Raw genomic sequence first — 26743 nt, 5'->3', positions numbered from 1 at the left:
GTGAAAAATAAACTCGCATTTACTTTAGATTAGAATAACTATGGTTGTCAAATAGTAATTTAAAAATAAATAAATAAATAAAAAGGATCCAAGTGTATGTATCCCCAACAAAAATGCACCTTCTAGTATAATTTATAAAAAATGAAAAATCTTAATTTGATTACGAAAATTCTTAGAAGTTAATCAAAATAGTTTCTTATATGGATTATTGTATTCCAAATATTTGTCCATCAAAATGATTATGACAACCTACATTAGAGATTCTTAGGGGGTAAGTTTATCAAAGCTACCCATTGTGGTCAAGATTGATTACTATAGATTGGTTGAAGTACATCAAGAACGTGATTGATTAACGTAGGATTGAAATTGTGAAGTATTTGGTCTACTTTGGTTGATATATATTGGTTAGAAAGCTTGATGGGTATTGGGAGAGAGAGATTGCGGAAGGAGCGAGGGTGAGCATAAAAGAACTTTTTGTTAGCAACATGTTAGTTTAAAGGTGCTATATAAAAAAAGAGCCTAATGAAAAAATAACTTTTGATGGGAAAACAATGTCAAAAACTAATTTATTAAGAGTGTAATATTTATATAATATTAGTATAATTTTTTTATATACAGACACTATTATGGATAAATAAGACCTGGCCTACCTATTCACCCAATTTGGTCCGATCGTGGTCAGACCTGAATATGATCGGGTTTTATCAATTATAGGGTTGAGTCTTATCAATATTTAGGATCGAGTAATAGACAAGTATAACCTGACCCGTTCCATTCAAGGGTCACTCATTGATCATATTTGTATGTGTTTATTCAATTGTATACGATGTAATGACATCTAACTTTTTTCATCATATATACATATATGTAAATGATTAACAAAATATATACATATTAATCATTTCATATATCAAATTACACATTAATAATAATAAGTAATATTAAGAAGACTTTACCTAAAGAAAGTGTGTATTATATTTAATCAGATCTATGGTCGAGTTCAAAAGTTGATCCGACCGACATTTGGGGTTGGGCTAGCCATCAAGTCTAAATTTGGGTTCAAAAATTAATTTGACCAATATTTAGGGTCGGGTAAGAGACAAACTTTATCCAACACAATCCAACCCATACTCACCCAATATAATACCACAGTCATATTTTAAATATAAAGGGTAGTTCACAAACTCTTCTATAATGCATACATTTTTTTCTAATCCACTATGGTACTAATCCAACAAGAGTTTAAAATCTATGCACTATCAATATAAAACATGTTACATTGTTGACACATCATTAATCATTGATTTATATTACTTTTGTTTGAGAGTCAATAATAATTAACATATAAATGATAAAAATTTGCTGATAGTGTAAAAAATATTTACACTATCAGTGTATATATATTAAATCCATCCAATAAATTCTTAGTTAGAGAGCTTCATTAAATTTGAAATCTATGCAATAAAGCCTTCACGACAGTCACATAAACATGTCTACATCACATTGAAAAGGATATTTTCCAAAGTCCATATGAAGTTTAAACTTCCTTGAAGAGCCTGCCAAACAAAGATTCCAACTCTTCAGGGCACAATACCTTCCAAATACATCAGACTCAGTTAACATGGACCAATAGAATGAGACATTGATTAATAGGTTGGACCATTAGCTCAACCTGTCATCACTCAACTTTTGCTCCAACCTCAACAAGTACACATATCAGAGAAATTTCTTCCATTATTCTATTGTATCAACTTTGTATTTAGTTATCTGTTTAGGTATTTAATTTAATAGTGAGTGGAGGAAATGGAATTCGATAGAATTGTTTGTATTCCATAGGCAAAAAGTCAGGGAGATATGATGGGTTAGTCTGATATCACATTTTTAGTCATAACTTTAAAGGCCTTAGGTTATAATTGTATCTATTTTATAAGGTCCTTAACTGATTAGAGTAAGGCTTTTCATTTCATGATTCACATTTGGAATTAGCAATAGAATGGAGATCTTCCATTCCATAAAATGGTATAATATAATAATGGTTACGTAAAACTGATATTTTGATTCCTCAACTTATTTATCAATTTTTTCTCTCATCTCAACCTTAATTTTGCTTTTAAAATAAATTACATGAACATCTCTTAAATTTTAGTGAAATTTTATAAATCATTCGTATCTTTGTTGCATCTACACAAACCACCCATCCCTTTAGTCTCTCTATGTTAAATTTTGTCACATGTCTCTTTCTAGTAGTGTCAAATTAACAAATAAGTTATAGAGAGAACTAACATACTAAATTGGAATATATATATATAAAAGTAAGTTAATGGACTAAAAATGCATTTTTCGCCTAATAGGTAATAAAGTAGAAAATTTCATTTCTTTCCATGGATCTCAATTTGTAAAGGATGAAAGAATGAGATATGAAATAGGATGGAATTGATTCCATCTAATACCATTCCATTTTTAAAAAGAACCCAAGAATGGAATACTGGCTATTATTTTATTTCATTCTTTACCAGCAATACAATCATTACCTTAGACCATGTTTATATATACTTTCACATAACCAACAAGTGTTGGTCAAATAGTATAAGGTCTTATTAAATTGCAGATAAACAAAAAGGCCAAAAAAATAGATTGGAAGGACAGTCACACACTGCGAAAGGGATTAGTTTTTTACTCATAATGTAAGAAGATACTTTTGGTAGTACCAAAATAATAGACTTTCACATAAAAGGAGGGGAGGGTGGAGTGCAGTATAGCATGGAGCATTTGAGTGATATAATAAAGTGATCCAAAGATAACACATGAGAGTAGCATGGGGCTCATAAGTCATAACCACATGCTGTTCAACCAACCCACATTCACCAACATGAATACATTGTAGAGTAAATGTCATGTAATTGAAGAAACAATCTTAGGAGTTGGGGTTGTACTAGTAGTTGTACACTGGTGCTGTTTGAAATGGGACTGTATAGTAGTTGTACAATGGAGTAATAAATAGGAGTACTGTGTTATCAATTTATTGTACATAAGCCAGAACTTATATGATGGATACAATTCAGAAATTCATTTTCTCAATCTTTATTTCAATATGTAGCAAGCATCCAAGTAATGCAGTATGCATTGGTTTCAATTCAGATACAGTTATACTTCCAAAAGATATCAACACACAAACAGCAATACAAAAAGGTAGCATGTAAAGCATTTTTATATATGTATGATGCAGCATCCTAGTGATGCAGTATACATAGGCTTCACTTAACCTTACAGTTTATCTTGATAAAAGCATTAGCACCTGAGTCTTGGAATTGAGCACCTACAGAGTGCAAAAAGTGGTCCTTGTTCATCGAGCTTCCGATTCACTCCAGTCATGTAATGTTGGGGTTGCCACTCCAATATTTTTCATGTCCAGCATATTGGCTGAAACCACCCAAATATCCATCATCGTTAAAGAGGGAATAACAAAGTATTTTGCGAAAATAACAAAATCTACATCTCTCAAGGAATCTGCAGTATCAAACTTCACCATAAAAGAAATGGAAATTAAAGAGGCATGGTGTATGACTGCATCTAAATATGCCACTAGTGCAACAAATCCAACTCTTGAGAAAGGAGAAACTTTAGCAAGTAATAAAATTCCCTTTTTCACTATTTCTTCTTCTTCTTTCGTTTCCTTTCCTTTCTCAAGTTCATTGAGCTCTTATAAAAGAGTTCTCCTCATCCCAAAATAACACTATCACCATTAATCCTTCACAACATACCTCATCACCTTATCATGTTCACCCATCTGAAAACCCAATAAGTGTTCTGGTCTCACCACCTCTGAATGGTGAGAATTACTATCAATGGAGTAGAGCCATGGAGATGAATCTCATAACAAAGCAAAAGTTGGAATTCATAGATGGCACAATTCAAATGCCATCAAAGACAAATCCTACATTCAAGGCTTGGCAGAGGGCCAATAATATAGTAATCTCTTGGATTACTAAATCTATCACTCCTTTGATAGCACAAAGCATATTGTGGATAGACAAAGCTTATGAGATATGGAACGAGTTGAGGGAAATATTCTCCTAAGGTAATCTTTTCAAAATTGCTGATTTACAAGAATCCATTGCTAATTTTAGGCAATGGGATCTTTCAGTGACTGATTATTTTACTGAATTAAAAATTCTTTAGGATCAATTAGATAACTTTAGACCTACGCCTAAGTGTAGATGTAAGGTCAGGTGTTCATGTAGTAATTTGATTGATGCGGAATGATCATGTGGTGCCCTTTATGATGTAAGGGACCATAGAATAGAGGACAGGGTGATAAGGTTTTTAAAAGGATTGAATGATGTATATTCTGGTGTAAGATCACATATCATGTTGGTTGAGCCCCTACCAAACATGAGTAGAGTATTTGCACTTGTCATACAACAAGAAAGGCAAATCTATGGACAAGATTTAGATACAAAGGTTATGGTTGTTTCCAATAATTGGAAAAGAGGAGGTTTCTCTAACAAGAACCAGCGACGATTCTAGGATCTAGAGGCAGGGTGTGCAACATAGGTTAAATTTAAAATAATAAATATCATCAATTAAAAAAAATGAAAATATTGATGTCAAAATTACAAAATTTAAATATATTTAATCAAATAAAATATATATTTCATAACTAATCTCTATGTGATTTCACATTTTGAAATTGTTGAAATATATTTACTTCATTGTTAATGTTATTGAACACTTCTAATCAATTATAAGTCACTAGATAGTTATTCATTCATGCATCTTCCATTCGATTACACAATCTATCTTTTACAATTTTCATAGTTGGAAAAACTCTTTTTAAAATTGTATGGTTAACTTCAAAAGAAGATAAATTAATGAGAAACAATGTGTCTTCCACCTCCAATCAACTTATCTTAAGATTATTTATTCATTTCAAAGAAGCAAATGCCATAGTATTGTGCATATCAATGATATACGTCTCAAGTTGATTATTAAACATCATAAAATCAATTGAACAAAAAATCTAGTGGATAAAGCTTTACAAATTCAATCAGTTTTGTCATATCAAAACTAGAGAAGAAGTCAGCTAGTCTCAAACAAGATATACAAAGAAGCAACTGAATATTTGTCTTGGATATTCGATTATGAAATTCTTCGAGTTGCATATTTATAATATTATAAAATAATTCAATATAATATAATAATGATTATTTATTTTTCACGAAGCATGTCATGTCATTTACAAAAGAATAAATTTTGGGCTTGTAGAATTTTAAGTAAGAGTATAATATATATGCAATGCTTAAATATTTATAGTCACTAGATAATCTATCATTTATTTGAATTACTTTTATTTTAAGAGTAAATGATGATTAAATATGGATAATAGATAATGCAATAACAATATATAGAACTCTTACACTCTCAATATATATATTTTTTCTCTATAAATAATATAGATTTTTTTCCCAAAAAGTTCCAGGGTGTGCATTTGCACACCCTCAATACCACATAGCATCGTCAGTGACAAGAACCAAGGAAGAGGCAGCTTTGCAAATTTCAAAGGCAACACAAGTGGTATAGCTAAAGGATCTTGGACCAAGAATTCAAGTTCAGGAAAATTCTGCCCTCACTACAAAAGGAGTGGACACACAACATAAATTTGTTACAAACTTCATGGATTCCCAGCCAATTATCACTCAGCTAAAGAAGAAAGAATCAATGCAGTGGCAAGTGAGGTAGATAATCAATCTAAGAAGGCAATGACTCATCAGACACAACAAGATGAGACTATATTTGGCTTAAATAAGAAGAAGTACCAAGGTTTGGTTAGCATGCTAAGGAAGGAAAATGGTCCTAAGGAGACTGATCATGGATCCACCAAAATCAGTAATGTCTTTCAGCAACATCAACTGCACATCAAGAGGAAACTATAGGTAATCTTAATATGAATTTTGTTCCCTGGATACTAGACAGTGGTGCTACAGACCACATAAGTTCTAGTCTATCTAATTTCTCTGCATATAGACAAATCAAGCCCATCGGGATAAGATTGCCTAATGGTGATAGCATCATGGCAGAGATTTCAGGAAATGTTCCTATTTTTCCCTTCCTTACTATACATGATGTCTTATATTTACCAACCTTCTCCTGTAACTTGATCTCAATACCTAAGTTTACTACCAACTCATCTTGTATTATGTCTTTTGATGCTCATCACTGCCAAATTCAGGAGAAGAGGTCTTTGAAGAAGATTGGTTCAACTAGAATAACCAATTGACTATATCTCTTGAAAGCCTTTAGATCAGAACATCAAATAAATTTTTCTGCTACTAATAATTACAATCTTTGGCACTATATATTAGGACACCCTTCCTTTTCTTACATGGATATGATGAAAAACAATTTCCCCTTTGTCACCTTTAACAACAAACATATATGTGATATTTGTCATTTTTATAAGCAAAAGAAATTGCCCTTTCCTTTAAGTAATTCTGCATCATTAGGCAATTTTGATTTAATACATGTAGATATATGGGGGTCCTTTTCTATATCTTCTATCCATGGACACAAATACTTCTTGACTATAGTAGATGATCATAGTAGGTTTACTTGGGTCTTCTTTATGAATAATAAAAGTGAAACATCCAAATCCCTACAAAACTTCATCCTCGTGATAGAAACTCAATTCTCTGCCAAAGTTAGGATTGTAAGAAGTGACAATGGGCCAGAGTTCCTCATCAAATCTTTCTTTTCTGCAAAAGGAATTCTGCATCAAACCTCTTGCACTTACCCACCCCAACAAAATGGGAGTGAGGAGAGGAAACATCAACATCTTTTGAATGTAGCAAGAACTCTACTAATTCAATGCAAATTGACTAAAGTCTACTAGTCTTATGCAGTTAGGCATGCTGCATATATAATCAACATCTTGCCTACCCCTACATTAGACAAGAAAAGCCCCTTTGAGGTTCTGTTTGATAAAAAGCCTAAGTTAGAAAACCTAAAAGTTTTTGGATCTTTATGCTATGTTAGCACACAAAATCACCAAAGATCTAAGTTTGATCCTAGAGCCTGAAAATGTTTGTTCCTAGACTATAAGGAAGGAGTCAAAGGTTTTATAACTCTCAACCTTGTCAATAAGTCTATTAGCATTAGTAGGAATGTAATTTTCTATGAGAATATCTTCCCATATAAACCTAATTGTTCCTCTATCAACTCTGATGAGCATACAGAGAACATTACCCCTTAAGACCCCATCATCTATGAGGATGCCTTACTTGATCTTGTTCAACAGAAAGGCACAAACTATTGCATACCTCAAGATCATCACAATACCACTATGAATGATGATTTGGAAAACATTTTCCCTACTCCTCTTTTAACTGAAAATGTACCTTCTGATTCTTCTAACATCAGAAGGACTAGAAGGATAACTAATCCCCCAACCTACTTGCAGGATTGCCATTGTGCCATGCTTTACAAAACTGACATTCCCTATTCCAACTCTAAGTATCCTCTATCCTATTATTTGAATTATGAGAACCTGTCATCTTCCTATAAGTCAAAGGTCCTAACCATTAGCACACATATAGAACCAAAAAACTATGCTCAAGCCATAAAATCACCTCAATGGGAGGATGCTATCAAAACAGAGTTGGCTGATTTACAGCAAAATGACACATGGATAATCATAGATTTACCTGATGATAAGTCTCCAATAGGTTGTAAATGGGTCTTTAAGACCAAATACAAAGCTGATGGAAGTGCCAAGAGGTATAAGGCTAGGTTAGTGGCCAAAGGATACACATAAACAGAAGGAGTTGATTATCTTAAAACATTCTCTCTATTGGGAAAAATAGCTACTATTAGGTTTCTCTTAGCTCTAGCCTCTACACACAAATGGTTCCTGAAACAATTGGATGTTAACAGTACTTTCCTTCATGGAGACTTACATGAAGAAGTTTACATGATTATCCCCCTGGCTTAAACCATAACTAAAGCAACCAAGTTTGTAAACTTCAAAAATCCCTTTATGGATTGAAACAAGCTAGTAGGCAATGGTTTGCCAAATTATCTAGCTTCCTTACCAAACATGGATACCACAAGGCAAAAGGTGATCATTCTCTCTTTATCAAATGGTCATCTAAAACCTCCATTACTGCGATCTTGGTGTATGTTTATGACATTATACTTTCTGGAAATGATATCAATGAAATCAATAAAATTAAAGTTGTCTTAGATTCCATCTTCAAGACTAAAGATCTAGGGGACCTAAAATACTTCTTAGGCTTTGAGATAGCTAAAAATAAGAATGGTATTTCTATGAATCAAAGAAAATATGCCTTAGAAATTTTGTCTGATACGGGAATGTTAGGATGTAAGCCTTCAACCACATCAATGATCCTTGGGAGTCATGTTCACCAAGACTCCAGCCATCCTTACCCTGATCCAGCAGCATATAGAAGGCTGATAGGAAGATTGATTTACCTAACCAATACCAGACCTGACATAAGCTTTTATGTTAACCAATTAGCTTAGTTTATGGCCACTCCCACTATCACTCATCAATCTGCTATATATATTGCTTCTAATCCTGTTTTTCATGAAAGAACAAAATATATTGAATTAGATTGTCATACAGTAAGAGAAAAGTGTAGTAATGGATTAATAAAGCTTCTGCCTGTGCCAACTCATATGCAATTAGCTGATGTTCTAACTAAGGCTCTAAGACCTGCTGTGTATAAGGTAATCCATTCCAAGTTGGGTCTCATAAACATATGTGCCCCAACTTGTGGGGGGTATCAAAATTAATTGATGACAAACAACAATTTAATGAAGATTCCTACATTACAGAGCCTGATCAATTAGATGCACCAAGGGACCAAGATGATGCTAGGCCAAGCCAAGACAATAGTGCCTTGAGATTGGTTCTCGCTGAATCAAGAGAAAAAATGTTTGTTCCTAGACTATAAGGAAGGAGTCAAAGGTTTTATAACTCTCAACCTTGTCAATAAGTCTATTAGCATTAGTAGGAATGTAATTTTCTATGAGAATATCTTCCCATATAAACCTAATTGTTCCTCTATCAACTCTGATGAGCATACAGAGAACATTACCCCTTAAGACCCCATCATCTATGAGGATGCCTTACTTGATCTTGTTCAACAGAAAGGCACAAACTATTGCATACCTCAAGATCATCACAATACCACTATGAATGATGATTTGGAAAACATTTTCCCTACTCCTCTTTTAACTGAAAATGTACCTTCTGATTCTTCTAACATCAGAAGGACTAGAAGGATAACTAATCCCCCAACCTACTTGCAGGATTGCCATTGTGCCATGCTTTACAAAACTGACATTCCCTATTCCAACTCTAAGTATCCTCTATCCTATTATTTGAATTATGAGAACCTGTCATCTTCCTATAAGTCAAAGGTCCTAACCATTAGCACACATATAGAACCAAAAAACTATGCTCAAGCCATAAAATCACCTCAATGGGAGGATGCTATCAAAACAGAGTTGGCTGATTTACAGCAAAATGACACATGGATAATCATAGATTTACCTGATGATAAGTCTCCAATAGGTTGTAAATGGGTCTTTAAGACCAAATACAAAGCTGATGGAAGTGCCAAGAGGTATAAGGCTAGGTTAGTGGCCAAAGGATACACATAAACAGAAGGAGTTGATTATCTTAAAACATTCTCTCTATTGGGAAAAATAGCTACTATTAGGTTTCTCTTAGCTCTAGCCTCTACACACAAATGGTTCCTGAAACAATTGGATGTTAACAGTACTTTCCTTCATGGAGACTTACATGAAGAAGTTTACATGATTATCCCCCTGGCTTAAACCATAACTAAAGCAACCAAGTTTGTAAACTTCAAAAATCCCTTTATGGATTGAAACAAGCTAGTAGGCAATGGTTTGCCAAATTATCTAGCTTCCTTACCAAACATGGATACCACAAGGCAAAAGGTGATCATTCTCTCTTTATCAAATGGTCATCTAAAACCTCCATTACTGCGATCTTGGTGTATGTTTATGACATTATACTTTCTGGAAATGATATCAATGAAATCAATAAAATTAAAGTTGTCTTAGATTCCATCTTCAAGACTAAAGATCTAGGGGACCTAAAATACTTCTTAGGCTTTGAGATAGCTAAAAATAAGAATGGTATTTCTATGAATCAAAGAAAATATGCCTTAGAAATTTTGTCTGATACGGGAATGTTAGGATGTAAGCCTTCAACCACATCAATGATCCTTGGGAGTCATGTTCACCAAGACTCCAGCCATCCTTACCCTGATCCAGCAGCATATAGAAGGCTGATAGGAAGATTGATTTACCTAACCAATACCAGACCTGACATAAGCTTTTATGTTAACCAATTAGCTTAGTTTATGGCCACTCCCACTATCACTCATCAATCTGCTATATATATTGCTTCTAATCCTGTTTTTCATGAAAGAACAAAATATATTGAATTAGATTGTCATACAGTAAGAGAAAAGTGTAGTAATGGATTAATAAAGCTTCTGCCTGTGCCAACTCATATGCAATTAGCTGATGTTCTAACTAAGGCTCTAAGACCTGCTGTGTATAAGGTAATCCATTCCAAGTTGGGTCTCATAAACATATGTGCCCCAACTTGTGGGGGGTATCAAAATTAATTGATGACAAACAACAATTTAATGAAGATTCCTACATTACAGAGCCTGATCAATTAGATGCACCAAGGGACCAAGATGATGCTAGGCCAAGCCAAGACAATAGTGCCTTGAGATTGGTTCTCGCTGAATCAAGAGAACACGGCCAACCCTTTGAATATGCAGACAAGGCTGCTTGCTTGTTAGGCCACTCAATTCATGCCAATCTCGATCAGAATGAATCCACTGCATCAATGCTTCATAAGTCAGTCAAGGACACGAAGTCAAGGGCCAGAAGCACTTGGTCCCCTAGTGCAGAAACAGTTAACTTGTATTGCAAGCAATATATACACATGTGTATTTTCTCTTATTTGTCACATGTTTAGTTGGAAGAATAACGGCTAGTTTGTTATAGTTGTTATTCATTAGCTATTTATAGGCTTTCCCTTTTTTCATTTCTAATCAATCAAGTCAATTAAGAAAGCTATCATTACTCAATAATAAAATTCCCTTTTTCACTATTTCTTCTTCTTCTTCTTTCGTTTCCTTTCCTTTCTCAAGTTCATTCTTTCTGTTAGCAAGAAATTGTCTTTACAATATATCTCCTCAACATGTCACCGGGTATTTCAGCATATTAGAGTTTTATGGACTAAATTGGTAAAATATAAGGGATTAAAATGAGTAATTACTCTTTAAAAAATATTTCATGAAGTCCTCTAAAGAAAACAATATTGGACATTAACTTACTCAGTTAAAATTCGATGCAACTATTCTTCCATGACCAATAAAGTTTTAGGTTTATAACTAACACTCAACATTCATACAAAGCAGAAAGATTCCTAATTTCTGATACTAGTCCAACTTGTAAAGTAGCCATACATAATCATATGCCAACCTAACTAATTGAACACAACTTCACATCTATAAGAGTTCTATATCTCTCTCCACCAAATTCTATGACATATGCATGCATAATACATAGATATATCTGTGTGTGTATGCAACTAATACATACACTTTCAGAGACATTGAACATAAAGGAAGTACTCACCAACAAATCACATAAAATTTAGATGAAAATAATTATTGTAAAGATAATCAGAATTGGACAAACGATGGCATAATATATGTCCAATTGATGGATACTTTTCAGGGGCATTGAAACATGGAGCTGTTTAAGCTAAGAAGTATTATGTCAAAAAAAATTGGTTCTTTAACTTCTTTTGCCTTCTAATTCTCAATAATTAAGATGCAGTTTATGTTGTCCAAGAATATGTTGATGCTGTCACTCCCTAGGTAAACCATTTCTCTTCAAGTTTCACCAGTACATTTTTCTTTTAAATCCAATACTTGGTAATTATTCTGGAACAGCAAGAATATAAGCTTCTATCTTATTTCCAAGTTAACTGATTTGCTTCCTTATTAAACAAAGTTGAGTAATTATTATTCCATGGAAGTCATCAAAATGGGGAGGGGAGGGGCCGGGCCAGGGGTTTCCCTCCCCTGGATCCGCCCCTGCAGGTAAAGGATCATGGCTGTCCGATTGCTATATGACAGTGCACCAGTCGGCAGTCCGCACTACTTAATGATTTGTAGCTTAAACAGTTCCTTGGAACATATACAATTAAGTACTCACCAACGAGTCAGAGAAAATTAAATCAAAATAAGAAATCTGAATTGGTTATCAGAACAGTCTTCTTGCCATAGTATTTACTCAAACATCTATTGCATAGGTCTTTTCTTAGATGGTTAAGAAAATAAAGTTCCTGCCATTTGCAAGGCTTTCAAGAAGTTGGAAAAATACATACCAAGATGAATATCAGGTGTGGCCGCTGCTGTGGCATCAGCAATAACAGTTACGGATTGATAGTCCAATTCTACAGCATCAAAGACAGTTTGCCGGATACAATTTGGAGTCTGAACACCTAAAATTTAGATAATATGAAGTCAATATGTAAAAACTGTAAGCACGTACATATTTTGTATTAGAATTATTACTCACCAGTGATCACTAGACTATTAATTCCTGCTCCTTGAAGGACTGAATGAAGGTGCGTCGCAAAGAATGCACTAAACCTGGTTTTCACAAGTTTATAATCCCCTTCTCTAATTACCAGTCCATCAACTAATTCAGCACCTGCACTTCCCTTAGATGTTGGACCAACCCTCCCTGCTGTGTATAGGTGCCTACGAAAGAGTTCTACATCTCTTCCTAACGGATCGTGTTCACGTACTACCTGGAAACATTTTGAGAGATAAAATTCAAAAATTACAAAACTTTTTTGTTGTATGGCAACAGCCTAAGATATGTCTAGAGAATATAAGTAGAAGAAGCACCACACAAAAATTAGTGCATTGGAACCTTTAATTATAAAATTGTTCAACCCATTATGAATTCAATCAATGATTAAAAATATAAGGAGCATTATCCAGGGTAAACAACTTCTTATGATACCACGGGGTTGCAAAAAAGACATAGGCAAAGAGAGCAATAGAGGTCTCGTCTAATTTCGCTTAGAGGTAGTATTTGGTAGATGTGCTAGATCAGGATGGATCAGAAAATGAGTTTTATTCTAAGTTTGGTGTATCTTATAAACAGGAAAGAAGAGTCAAAAAGTACCCCTCTTCCCCAAAATCCTAAAAATTGGTTCCCAACCGTACCCGACATTACTTTTTCCCAGCAAATTTAGCAGGCATTAAGACCCATCAAACAAACAAGTAGTTCATAGTAAAATTTGTTTCAATTCATGAAAAAGAAAGGGGAAAAATCATTGATCATTCATACATTTGAACCAGGATTCCGACCTTCCCCAGATGAATAGTTACATTAAATTTTATGTTTATCAGGGACACTATACTATAATAGTATAATCAGAAATTTGTATCTTCATGACCTACATTAGTATTGATAACTGAATCATTATCGTAAAGTTGCTGAGAAAAAGTCTGTAGCAAACACAACAGAGAAAGGAAGGCGAGAATCTAAGAAGCACGTTATCCACGGATATGACATGATAGAGACCATTGTTACCAAATACCTAGTATGGGTATGCGGTTCAGTTGGGTATGTGGTTCATTCTTTTTCATTAATTTTATGAGACTTTCTTTAAGACGAACCCAGTATGCAGTACGCGATATGGTAAATTCAGTACATGATAAGCAAATAGAGACACAGGGATTGGGCCAATTTTAAAAATCAGCATCAGCAATAGTAAAGAGAATAAAATTTTAATATAAATCTAATTATAATGCCATTTTCATCCAAAATATAAAAATTTAAATCTCAATGCTTTATAGATTGGAATGAAGTGTTATTACCCAAACTATGTGAAGTCCACGGTGCCTAGCAACTTCAACAGCTTTAATCACATTTGGCACAATATCTTTCCCTCCTTTCACTAACAAAGGAGCCTCATCTTCAATAAAATCTCTCTGCAAACTCAGCAACACATATAATCCTTAATTTCTACTAAAACATCCTAAGAGAAACAGAATCTAACTAATTAACTAACTAACTACCTGCATATCTATTACAAGAAGAGCCGTACGGTTCCAATCTTGTGCCATATTGAAAGTGTCAACTCCTTCAAACCCAAGTTCAGATTTTGATCTCACTACCAAGGACTTTGGCCAATTGGGTATCTTTTTTTGTATGATTCCACTACACAGAGGATTGAAATATGAACCTCGAAATTATTGGGACGTAGGGAAAAACGGAAATGGTGAAGAAAGGGAGAAGAGAAATACTTACCAATATCTCAAATTGAAGTGTTTAACTGTAGAGGGCAACCCAATAAGAAATGAACAAGTTTTAAGGACTATAATTTTATTATTGAATGAATGTGTGGACATAAAAATGATGACTAGAATGTTATGTTTGTAGTTTTCTTCTTCTTAATTAATATTTTTGAGAGTTGATTCCATTCTTATTTTAATCTAATTTTTTTTATCAGTCTCTGATCCAAGTTTTGGTTCTTAGTGAATGGATGTGCCAAGAGAATAATTAAAATGATATGTGAGAGTCATGATGCTAGCCATTTCATTACTTAATTGATGGTCAAATTAAAACAAAATTTTTGGAAGACCGGTAAGAAAAGTCACTAATATACTCCACACATATTTTATCTCATTTTTAAATTTTAATTTGGTATTCTAAAAAGACATACAAAAAATTGGTACAAACACATAAATTTAGTAGTATTTAACTTTATTTCAATTATATTATTCCATCATCACAACTAACCATGACATGACTTGGGTTAGAGCCACTTTTAGATTTAATTTGGGAGTTGGATTATGGAGGGGAAGGAAAAAAAAGGTTTGGGAGCTATAAAATACACTTGTGAGATAACTCACAAGCCTCCTATTTCCCTTCTTTCCCCTCCAAAATCCAACTTCCAAATTAATGGGTATTAAACATAGCAGTTAAGAAAATAAGGATTCTAAATAAACTATAAAATATTAAAAGAAAAGACAATTTTTATTCATGTCTTTTAATCATGATTAACATACTTTAAATAGTGTTGAATAGGACTTCTAAACCTAAATCTATTTTATTTAAAATAAGATAAATAAGATTTTATTTCTTCAAAACATGATCTTTAAACTTGATTAGTGGGTGAGTTATTCTCTTGTATTTGGATGTGGTATCCTCAATAATGTTATTGATCTGACCCAATATTGCCATCGCTTGGAGAACAACTTCGTCCTCAGTGTTGGGCTTCTTAATATTCTTCACTTTTGTGTATGCTTTCAATACTAGGATTTGAGTTTGCTACTGTTGGCCCCAACCATTATTCTGCATGGTTGAGATAAGTTCAATATTGTGATAAGTATCATTAGGATTATCAATTTGTTAATATAAAAAGAGTAAATTATATTGTTACCCCTGAGTTTTAGTTAAATTATATAAATTACCTTCACTTTTCTATACTTACACAAATCCCCTAATTTTTATACTTTTATTACACGCATCACCACTGTATGAGAAATAAGTGTATACTTTTAAACAAAAAATATGATAAATGCAATTAAGTTGAAGAAAACATGATATATTATGGAGGCAAGTCCAAATAATATATGAGTTAATACCTCATTATTATTTATGGTTCTTTACGATATAGTATAAGAGCAATTTAAACAATATTTCTTAGAATTGTTGATGCATTTTGTAACAAAAAATTATGGGATTTATGTAAGTGTAAAAAAGTGAGAGGTGGTTTATGTAATTTCGCTAAAACTCAGGGAATGTGATTATAATTTACTCATATAAAAATTGTTTTGATTTACAATGATTTCCAGCAATATTTTTTTAACACAATTATAGCATAAACCCTTGAGCTCTTCTTGCTTCATCCAAACTATACTCTTTGAAGGTTGGAACGACCTCACTGTCTTGTTCAACAAAACCATTTGTAATACTAGAAATTTGTATTGGTTTCTCCCCTAACCTTCTATTAATTTAAGGAATAATCATTTTATCTCAAGTAAATAGATCTGCAATTGAAGAATTATCAAAATGGGGTGTTGGAAGCTGAGATGGTGGTAGTTGAGGAATTTCCATTGCATATTCCTTGGTGACATTATTGTAATAATACTTCATGTCATCGTTAGTAAGATATTCCCTTTCTGGTCGAGTGTGTTGTTCATAGATATGAGAGGGTGAAGGATATAATTATGGTTGTGAGATTGATTAATTAAAAGGAAAGTATATGAAATAACATGGTTGAGATGGTGGTGTTGTCGGTAGTTGTGGTGTTGGCTACTATGGAAATGAATGAAAATGAGAATTAGTTTGTGAGTTATATTGAGAATGGTAATGATAATATGGTGGATAAAAGGATGGTGGTAATGATTGATTGTAAGTATAATACGTAGAATAAATGGTTACTTTGAAGGGATGAGTTAAAAAATGAAAGCACCAATGTTAGGGTGTTAACCTTAGCATACAAGAAAATAAGAATTCTAAAGAAATTATAAAATATTAGAAGAAAAGAAATTTTTTATTCATGTCCTTTAATTAGGATTATCATACTTTAAACAATGTTGAATATGAGGCTATGAACTTTTAAACCTAAACCATTTTATTTAAAACAAGATAAATAAGATTATATTTCTTCAAAACATAATGTAACTATAATCTTTAAAGTTAATTAATAAGTGAATTGTTCTCTTAGATCTGAATGTGGTATCTTCAATAATGTTATTGGGCTCAGACGACCCAATAATAACCTAATGTTAGGTTAAAATTTAAAAAAAAAATCCAAGTTGTGAGTAATCAAAATCTAAATTTTGTATTTATATGACATGATTACTTTTATCTCTCAACCTCTATCACCATGTTTTCTCCAAGAAATAATGGCTCCATGCACTTCGACAAGAACCATCACATTAATATAAAGTCACATGAAAAAAGGTTAAATAATGTTCCTTAATATTTTTTCAAAAATAAAATAAAATATCTTCTCATATTAAGAGATAATTTATTTTATCTAGACACTAAAATTATAACATGTGTCTTATTTTTTTTTTAAATATTTTTGTAGAAAGTGATTAACTAGAACACATAAATGAGGGTTAAAAGAGTTGAAAAGGAGAAAGTGAGATTAGAGCAAGAAACCACATTCCAGGCGTCCAGCTATTGAGAAAGAATCTCTTCTGAGACTTAGGTGTAATCCCATGACAAAAACTAACATTATTGTAACAATTTTAATGAAAGGATAAAATTGACAAATATTAGAATGATAGAAGACTAAATCGACATTTACTTATTAAATGATCAAATTAAAACCTAAAAATAAGATAAATCAAAAAGTATTTTTGTCAAAACCCTCATTTCACCATTCAAAACACAAACTAAATCCATTCTTCAACCCACCCCATGACCCTAATAAAAACTATCAACATGAAAATTCAATAAGACAGAAACAGCAGCTAAGAAGTTAACAAGAGAGAAAAAAAGTTATACTTGAAATATACTTCATTCCATAGATGGGTGATGAAGAAGATACTAATAGCAACATAGAGGAAATTAGGGTTACACAGTTATTGGGCTACATCACTACAAGGCCCAATACTTTAATAAAAGCAACCCAACATTAATTAACGACATAAGAATTTAAAGATTAATTATAATCAGACATCCAAGTGGGCTTCCTCTTCATCCGAATGGGCCTGGACGAATGGGCTTCTATTGGAGTCTCATCATTGCCCACTCCTTCAAGTGTGACCTTGTCCTCAAGGTCAATGAATCTGGATGGAATTTAGGCTGGATTCGGTCCCTGTGATAGCTGACTTTGGGAGGGAAATTGAATTGAATCAGATGGTGGAGATTGCTTTGGAGCCAAAATCGTGGGTTGAATGGATGGCTAGATGGAAGGAGTCGTTTGGGCATTTAATGTCGCACTGTCCAATGCAAGTGGGGCCTTTGGAGCATTAATGGTTGTACTCTAGAACAGTTTGGACCATTGGATGGAGTTATGCTTTTTCGAATTGGACGGTCCCAAGGGAAAACCGCGTGGAACCGTGTAGTTACACTGCCCAAGGAATCTGCTTTAATGGTTTTGAATGTCATGCCAGCTACCCCATTTTGATCCAAGGGATAAGAGTTAATCTTCCCATCAAACGGTGATGCGGGATTTGGGCCATGAAAAGTACAAGATGGCACGTGAGGCCCATCTAAGTCAGCTAGGGTATTATTATTTGGAATCCCCTTTTGAACTAAGTATGCAGTGTTGTACTTATTGCCAATCCCATTCTTTTCTTTCACCATCTCTTCTCTATGTTGTCCAGAAGGAACATTTGGAGCCAAGGCCTCCTCGAAGGCTATTTCTTGGTCTACGAAAAATCCCACTATGAGATAGCACCTGCAATTCTTCTTCTGGAATTGATGCCCTCTAGCCGTGAGGGTCACCATGGAACCGGCGTAACATTGAAACGTGGAATATCGGGTGGATCTTCGCCGTCTCCGGTAAGACGAGTTCATATGCAACGAGCCCTACGCACCGTTTAATCTGAAACGGTCTATAATATCTTTTGCAAAGCTTGTTGGCAGTCCGTTTAGCTACAGATTATTGTCGGTAAGGCTGGAGTTTCAGTAAGAGCCACTCACCAGGAAGAAAGGTAATGTCTTTCCGACCCGAGTCTGCATGTTGTTTTATTCTTTGTTCTGCATGTCTAAGATTTTGTTTCAACTATGCTAATACCGTTGTTCTTGTGAGTAAGGTGTCCCGGACAGCCGAGTTGGAGGTAGATCCGCTAAGACAGTCACGAATACTCAGTGGAGTTCGACCATACAGAGCTTCGAAGGGTGACACATGTAAGGAAGAATGAGTACTGGTGTTATACCAGTATTCGGCCATGGATAAGTGGGTGTGCCACTTCTTCGGTTGAGATCCTGAAAAACACCAAAGATAAGTTTGGAGGCATCGATTGACAACCTCTGTCTGGCCATCAGACTGCGGGTGATATGCTATGATGTAACAAAGTTTCATCCCCAAAAGCCAGAAGAGCTCCTTCTAGAATCGGCTCAAGAAGAGCTTATCACGGTCTGAAACTATTGTCTTCGGTATACCGTGCAAACACATATTTCATTTAAGAACCGACGAGCCAATGCCTCCGCTGTGAACTTTGATGGCAACGCAACAAAGTGAGCATACTTCGTTAGCCTATCCACAACCACCCATATCACTGTGTGACCCTGGGATGGTGGTAAGTTTGTGATAAAATCCATTGATAATTCATCCCAAACTTTTTCTGGAATATTTAGCGGTTGAAGTAATCCTTAACTCTTTTGTGGCAGGTATTTATTGTACTGGCATGTTGCACAACTCTGAATGTAGAGCTTAAGTTCCTTGGCAACCCCTGGCCAATGACACGCTGCTGTGAGGCGTGCTAGGGACGGTTTCAGCCCGGAATGCCCAACACTGGGTGATTCATGAAACTCCCGAATGATGATTGCATGTAGGTCCTGGAAATTTGGTATGTAAATGTGATTTCGATAAAAAAGAATACCTTGTGATATGTGGAAATCGTTTGTTGAAATACCAGACTCATGAATTTGCAGCGACTGTTTTCCTGCAGGGGTGGAGTAATAAGAGCGCAGAGTGTCAATGATTTTCGGAAGTGGAGATGAGATGGCGAGGAGGACAGCAGGCTCTTCACTATGACTATGGCTCAGGCCATCAACAACTCTATTTGAGGTACCTGGTCGATACTTGATCTCATATTCAAATCCGATTAATTTAGTTGCCCATTTTTGTTGTTCCGGAGTATGGAACCCTTGTGTCATCAAATGTTTTAGACTTTGCTGGTCTGTATAGATAACAAAATGTCTCCCAATAAGATACTGACGCCATTTCCTGACAAATTCTGTCACAGCGTACATCTCGCGGACATATGCTGAGGCGTTTTGCATTCAGACTGACATCTTTTTACTGAAGAATGCTAAAGGATGGCCCTCTTGTGACAACACTGCGCCAATCGCTACTGTTGAAGCATCAGTTTCCACTACAAATTGTTTAGTGAAATTTGGGAGTTGTAACACTGGGGTGGTAGTCATAGTTTCTTTGAGTTTTGTAAAGGCCTGCTGTGCCTATGTACTCTATGTTGTCGCGACCCGATTTTCGGTTGGAAGATCGGCTCTACAACTTGGGAGGAGTCGAACTCGATTTCTACCCCTTCTGATTAATTTGGAGTCGCCACTACGTTTTTTGCGGTTAAAACGTAGAAAACTCTATAGTAAGCCCAATTAGGATAATATGGTCTTTAAGCAGAGGTTCTGAGCTTGGGAGTCGATTACGGATCGGGGAATGTATTAGCACCCCGTCCGCTCGTATTAAAACGGTACCCTCGCTAATAACATGAACTTTTATACCCTTAAAAATTATTCATTTAAAATTATTTATTTTTATTATTGAGCCTGATAATATTGATTTTGGTTCTACGTACCCCTATTAAGGGGATCAAGGCTTACGTAGTTCTAGTTCAAAAATTGTTTTTACTTTGGTTGATTGTTAATGGTTTGAAAAATACCGATAGGTTTTAGAAGTATTAGTTTATTGAATTGGTTAATTTGATTTTTGTTCAAAATATGTAATTGTTTCGATTCAATGAGACTAATAGTTTTAGAGACAGTATTGATCGTAGACCTTCTTTCCATTTTCAGAGGAGTTAGAGACGACTCGAACCGTGACCTTACTATAAAAGTCTCATAAAACTTGTTTGGTAAACAATTTTAATTATTTATGTAGAATTAATAGTTTAGAGACGGTGTTGGTTGTAGACCTTCTTCTCATTTTCGGAGAAGTTAGAGACAACTCGAACCATAACCTTATCTTCTCGTTTTCGGAGAAGTTAGAGACAACTCGAACCGTAACCTTACTAAAAAATCCATAAAATTTATTTAGTATAATAGTTTCTAATTATTTATAGATATATGATTTTAGTAATAAAATAGTTTATTAATTATATATGTGTATGGAGCTTAATAGTTCAGAGACGGTATTGGTCGTAGACCTTCTTCTCATTTTCGGAGAAGTTAGAGATGACTCGAGCCAAGACAGCAAAATAATCCAATTTCCTCAAATCTCACTCAAGACAGCTGAATTATGTCCATCAATTCTAGACAGGACACCCCAAAGACTGCTAATTCTGGACATAATGCCAGTTTTAGGAGTAGAGGTGGCTATGGTTATAAAGGAAGAGGTGGTAGATCAAGCACCAGAAATCAAAATAACAAGTTCTGCACACATTGTGAAAGAAAAAAATCATACAGTTGAAACTTGTTTCTTAAAACATGGTTATCCCCCTGGATACGAGTTTAATAGCTCCTCTCGAATGGCAAATCATACTGCCTTCTTTCCCTTGGACAAAGAAGAAGATGTTGTCCCTAATGCTGCCCCAGATTGTAACCAAGACAAAATTCTCACAGAACAACAAGTCAAGGACTTGCTAGAATTACTCAACCACTCAAAGGGTGAAAGGGATCATGCCATCAATTCTGTGATCAACACAACAACACCAAATCCAGGTAATTCTGTATCTCAGTGGCTCCTGGACACTGGAGCCACAGATCACATCTCCTTCACAATGAATAGCTTTAGTACTTTTAAGACTATAGCCCCTATGCTCATCACATTGCCTACTGGTGCCAAAGTTTCCACCAGCATCACTGGAACAGTGAAATTAAGCAATTCTATTACTTTACATAATGTTTTGTTTGTGCCTGAATTCCATGTAAACCTTGTATCTGTACATAAGTTGATTCATCATTTGCACCGCCACTTGATTTTCTCTCACAGACAATGTCTCATAATGCAGAACCATACCAAGAAGATGATTGGTTCAACTAGGATGGAGCAAGGCTTATATGTTATAACTACACAATCTGCTACATCAAATTCTCTTAATTCTTGCAATACTACTGTTGTTCTTAACACTAAGCCATTATGGCATTTACGTTTAGGCCACATTTCTGATTCCACCATGTTGTTACTTAGCAAACAATTTCCTTTTATTCCTAATACATATAAGCCATCTATGCCATGTGATATATGCCATCTAGCTAGACAAAAAAGATTGCCATTTCCTCACAGTAGCAGTAGTAGTACACACAAGTTTCAAATTCTTCATGATGATATATGGGGACCCTACTCTACCCCATCCCTATTTGGTCATAGATATTTTCTTACTTTAGTAGATGACTTCACTAGGTTCACATGGACCTTTATGATGAAATCCAAAGCTGAAACAAGACCACACTTAATACAGTTCATATCCTACATAGAAACCCAATTTGACACAAAACTTAAAAGCCTAAGAAGTGACAATGGCGTAGAATTCCTCATGACTGATTTCCTATCCTCCAAATGGATTATACACCAAAGAACCTGTGTTGAAACTCCACAACAAAATGGTGTTGTGGAGAGAAAGCACCAACACATCTTGAACATTGCAAGGGCCATTTTCCTTCAATGCCATCTTCCCTCAAAGTTCTGGAACTTTGCTGTCCAATATGATGTGCACATCATTAATAGATTGCCTACTCCTCTTCTACAAAACAATAGCCCCTACCAAAGGCTCTACCATAAACTACCCTCCATTGACCATCTCAGAACCTTTGGTTGTTTGGCTTATGCCAACACCTTACAAGCTCACAAATCCAAATTTCACCCAAAAGCAACAAAATCAGTCTTTCTTGGCTTCAAGGAAGGTACCAAAGGATACATCCTCTATGACCTCAGCTCCCACACCCTCTTCATCTCAAGGAATGTCCTCTTCTATGAACAACATTTTCCCTTCTCTGAGCTCACCACTATTGATGAAACACCCCTATGCAAAATTTCAACACATTCTCCTATTCTATATGACAATCCTATACCTCAACCTTCCCCTACCCAACCTCAGACCCTACCCCTTGTCCAACAGCCTTCATCCCCTAACACAAGACACTCCCTAAGATCTAGAAGACCCCCCTCCCACTTAAGAGACTACCACTACAACATATCCCAATCTCAACCTTACACCTCCCCTGTTTCTTCACCCAAGTACCCTCTTTCCTCTGTCCTGAACTATAGAAAATGCTCCACTCCCTATAAACACTTCTGTTTAAATGTCTCCACTCACAAAGAACCAACTTCCTATAAACAACCCTCCTCTATTCCTTCTTGGCAGCAAGCTATGCAGGAGGAACTTCAGGCCCTTGCCCTTAACCACACATGGACCTTAATGCCTATTCCCAAGGACAAATCCCTTATAGGTTGTAGATGGGTATACAAAATTAAATATAGAGCTGATGGTACCCTTTAAAGGTATAAAGCTAGGCTAGTGGCTAAAGGTTATACTCAAATGGAAGGAAATCCAAGCTAGGCTTGGACACAAGGAAATCCACCACTGGCTTTTGCATCTTCCTTGGTAACTCCATCATTTCTTGGAAAACCAAGAAACAAAATACGGTGAGCAGATCCTCTTCTGAGGCAAAATACAGAGCCTTGGCAACCTTAGCTTGTGAACTTCAATGGCTTCAATACCTCTTCAATGACCTTCACATACCTTCTTCATCTTCTACCGCTGTCTATTGTGATAATCGCTCTGCGATATACTTAGCTCACAATCCAGTCTTCCATGAACGCTCAAAACATATAGAGATTGATTGCCATGTAATCCGCGAAAAAATTCAACAAGGCCTGGTTCACTTGCTTCCAATTTCCTCTGCTCATCAACTCGCAGATATCTTCACAAAGTCTCTGCATCCTCAAATATTCCATGGTTTTCTTGGCAAGTTGGGACTACGCAACATCCACAGTCCAACTTGAGGGGGGATGTTAAAGTTCCTCATATTTTTGCCTTGCACCATACTCTTTTTCTCCTCTGCTTCTGTTATTTTTTTTCATTGCCTTATTGGGCTTTTCTCCTAAAGCCCTTTTTTGCATCCTTAGTTAGTTGGTTGTTAGCCTTGCTTCCTTTAGTTATTTTCAGTTAGTTAAAGTAGTTATATTCAGTTACAAGGATTGCTATTAATAAGACAATCCTCCCTTCATGTAATCAATGAAGTATTAAAAGCATTTCCAATAAAGATTTCTCTGGTTTCTCTTCTCCATGGCTTCATTCCAAACTAACAATGTATGCGTCTCATTTTGATATGTAGGTTATCCTGCGTGTATTTTACTTGTAATTATATAATGAAAATGATAGTTGCCTTACCTGAATGTGTTCATACTTACACGTTGATGTTATCGAATCCTTGTTGAGTTCCTGCCTTTTGTTCTTCGGTTCCTGCCTCTGTGTATACTAGGACTATTGTGTATTTGCCCAATTTTTCTCTTCTTCTATGTGTTAATCTCCTGGTTACTTCTGCCTTTCTCTCTCTGATTTTGTGTGTGTTGTAATCTCTGCAATATGTGTGTGATTTCTCAAACAATGCCTCTGTTTTTTCACTGTGTTTACTGAGTGTTGATTCTTTGTCTACAGAGGTTCTGCTTCTATATTTGTATGATAGAACAGTGCCTGAGAGTTCTGATTTCAGCAATTCAGTGTATGTGTGTATTCTGGATGTTTGGGTATATGTGAGCTATGACAATTGTGTTGTGTGTTCTTTGCTTTTTTTTGTGATAGACACTATATGCAAGTTTAAATGGATTGTAGGTATATTCTGATGGTACCATGTATATGCATGGGTATTCTCTCTGGATGGCAGGGTTTGTTTCTAAGTTCTGTCTATACGGGTTCTTTTTACAGCAAATTGTCTTCTGTTATAATGGGTTCCTTCCTTTTATAATGGTTTGAAAAATTATTTGGTAATGGATTCTCAGGTTGTCAATCATGATTCAATGCTACCAGAAACTTTTGGCTTTCTGTTTGTTCTCTTTGAAACTGTCCATTAAGACTGATTAGGACTATGTGATAATTGTCGAGTTGTTTCTAATTTGCTAATGATGACCGTAATTACAATATTAATGCTCTAAATTGCACTCTGGAAATTATTCACGGCTGATTGCATTTCCCTTTGTCTTAATACCTTATTACTGCTTTTCTACACTGATTTGTAACCCCCCACTGATTTGAATTTCATACTTTATTGCTCTATTATTACTTCAGAATGCAGCCATTTTGAAATTTTGTTGATTGATAGCCCTTACTGTCGATAACATTTTATTTTCCTCTAATATCATTTCATTAATGCCTCAAAGCATAACCAGAGGATAATAATTTCTGGCTTGCATCTTTAGAGTTTACCTTACGAAGGCTTCAATTTATAACTGTCTGAGAGTAAATTTTGGTTTGCCTATTTGATATCCCTATTGTTTGATGATGTCAATTTTTGCTTTTAATTTCAAGGGATATTATTATACAACTTCAGTTATTAATCAGTGGGAATTTATGCAGGTACCGGTGATTCTTTGGCTTTCGATCCTATCAAATCTACCCCTTTCCTTTTTACTTTTGCTATTTTATAACCACCTTCGCCACGTCCCATACCCCCCTGTCAGATTTGTTGTTAATAACTTTGAGCAAATTGTAGACCCCATAATATTTGATTCTAGTGACATGTCCTTCAAGTAATCAGGTGGCTTCCTACTAAAATGGGAGTTTGAAACGTGTTCATCTGCTCCTTTTTGTGCATTGTTTTGTTTAGATATTTTCTAAATAATATTTAATCAATTAAATAGCTAAAGATAATAACATTGGTTCTTCGACATAATACAATCCTTCCAAAATTTTGTTAAAGCCAAAGGATATGAAGCCTTTTTGTTGCCTTGAAAGTTTATATATATTTTTGATTTCGGAAATAGCCCGGACGAAATTGGGTGTTCACACATGTAAATTGTTGAACTATAAGTAAATCAGTGAGCGGAGCGGCGAGAGTAGCATAATCTTTTACAAATTTGTGGTAAAACCCGATCAGGCCTAAGAAACCTCTGAGGGCAGTTAGGGACCGTGGCTGAGGCCAAGCCGTCATGGCAATTATTTTATCCGGGTCTGGTTGCACACCGGCAACAGAAATAATGTGACCAAGATACCTGCTAATTTATATGTGATAGCACGTAGAGCATCGGTGAGAACTTCATGTCGAGCATCATGTTGGTCCTTGTGTTCTTGCAATTTGTCTGCAAAAATTTGCAGCAATGTTTCATCAATGTCTTTACTTATACTTTGGGAGGCATAGTACAAGAATGAAAGCACCAATAATAGGAACTATCAATAGGAAAATTCAATAAGACAGAAACAACAGCTAAGAAGTTAACAAGAGAGAAAAAAAAGTTATACTGTAAATATACTTCATTCCATAGATGGCTGCTGAAGAAGATACTAATAACAACATAGAGGAAATTAGGGTAACACAGTTATTAGGTTACATCACTACAAGACCCAATACTTTAATAAAAGCAACCCAACATTAATTAATGACATAAGAATTTAAAGATTAATTATAATCAGACATCCAAGTGGGCTTCCTCTTCACCCGAATGGGCCTGGACGAATAGGCTTCTATTAGAGTCTCATCAGACCCCACCACCCTAAATTCATTCTCAGACCAAATCCCTCAAGTCTTCATTCATGCACCACGACTTTGTCATTTTAGT

At 35.1% G+C, this 26743-nt stretch overlaps 1 protein-coding gene across 1 annotated transcript; it reads right to left on the bottom strand.

The window, feature by feature from the left end:
- On the bottom strand, window positions 2934-14542 carry LOC109333845 (probable inactive nicotinamidase At3g16190). Its single transcript, XM_019569428.1, has 6 exons — window positions 14413-14542; window positions 14181-14322; window positions 13980-14093; window positions 12664-12898; window positions 12470-12586; window positions 2934-3420 (listed from the first exon to the last, which is right to left on the bottom strand). Exons 1-6 carry the CDS (start codon window positions 14511-14513, stop codon window positions 3344-3346), a joined length of 786 nt encoding a protein of 261 aa, XP_019424973.1. The 5' UTR covers window positions 14514-14542; the 3' UTR covers window positions 2934-3343.

Source organism: Lupinus angustifolius, chromosome LG02, assembly GCF_001865875.1.
Source record: "Lupinus angustifolius cultivar Tanjil chromosome LG02, LupAngTanjil_v1.0, whole genome shotgun sequence".
NCBI classification, from domain to species: Eukaryota; Viridiplantae; Streptophyta; class Magnoliopsida; order Fabales; family Fabaceae; genus Lupinus; species Lupinus angustifolius.
This window is presented reverse-complemented; position numbering and strand designations above follow the sequence as displayed.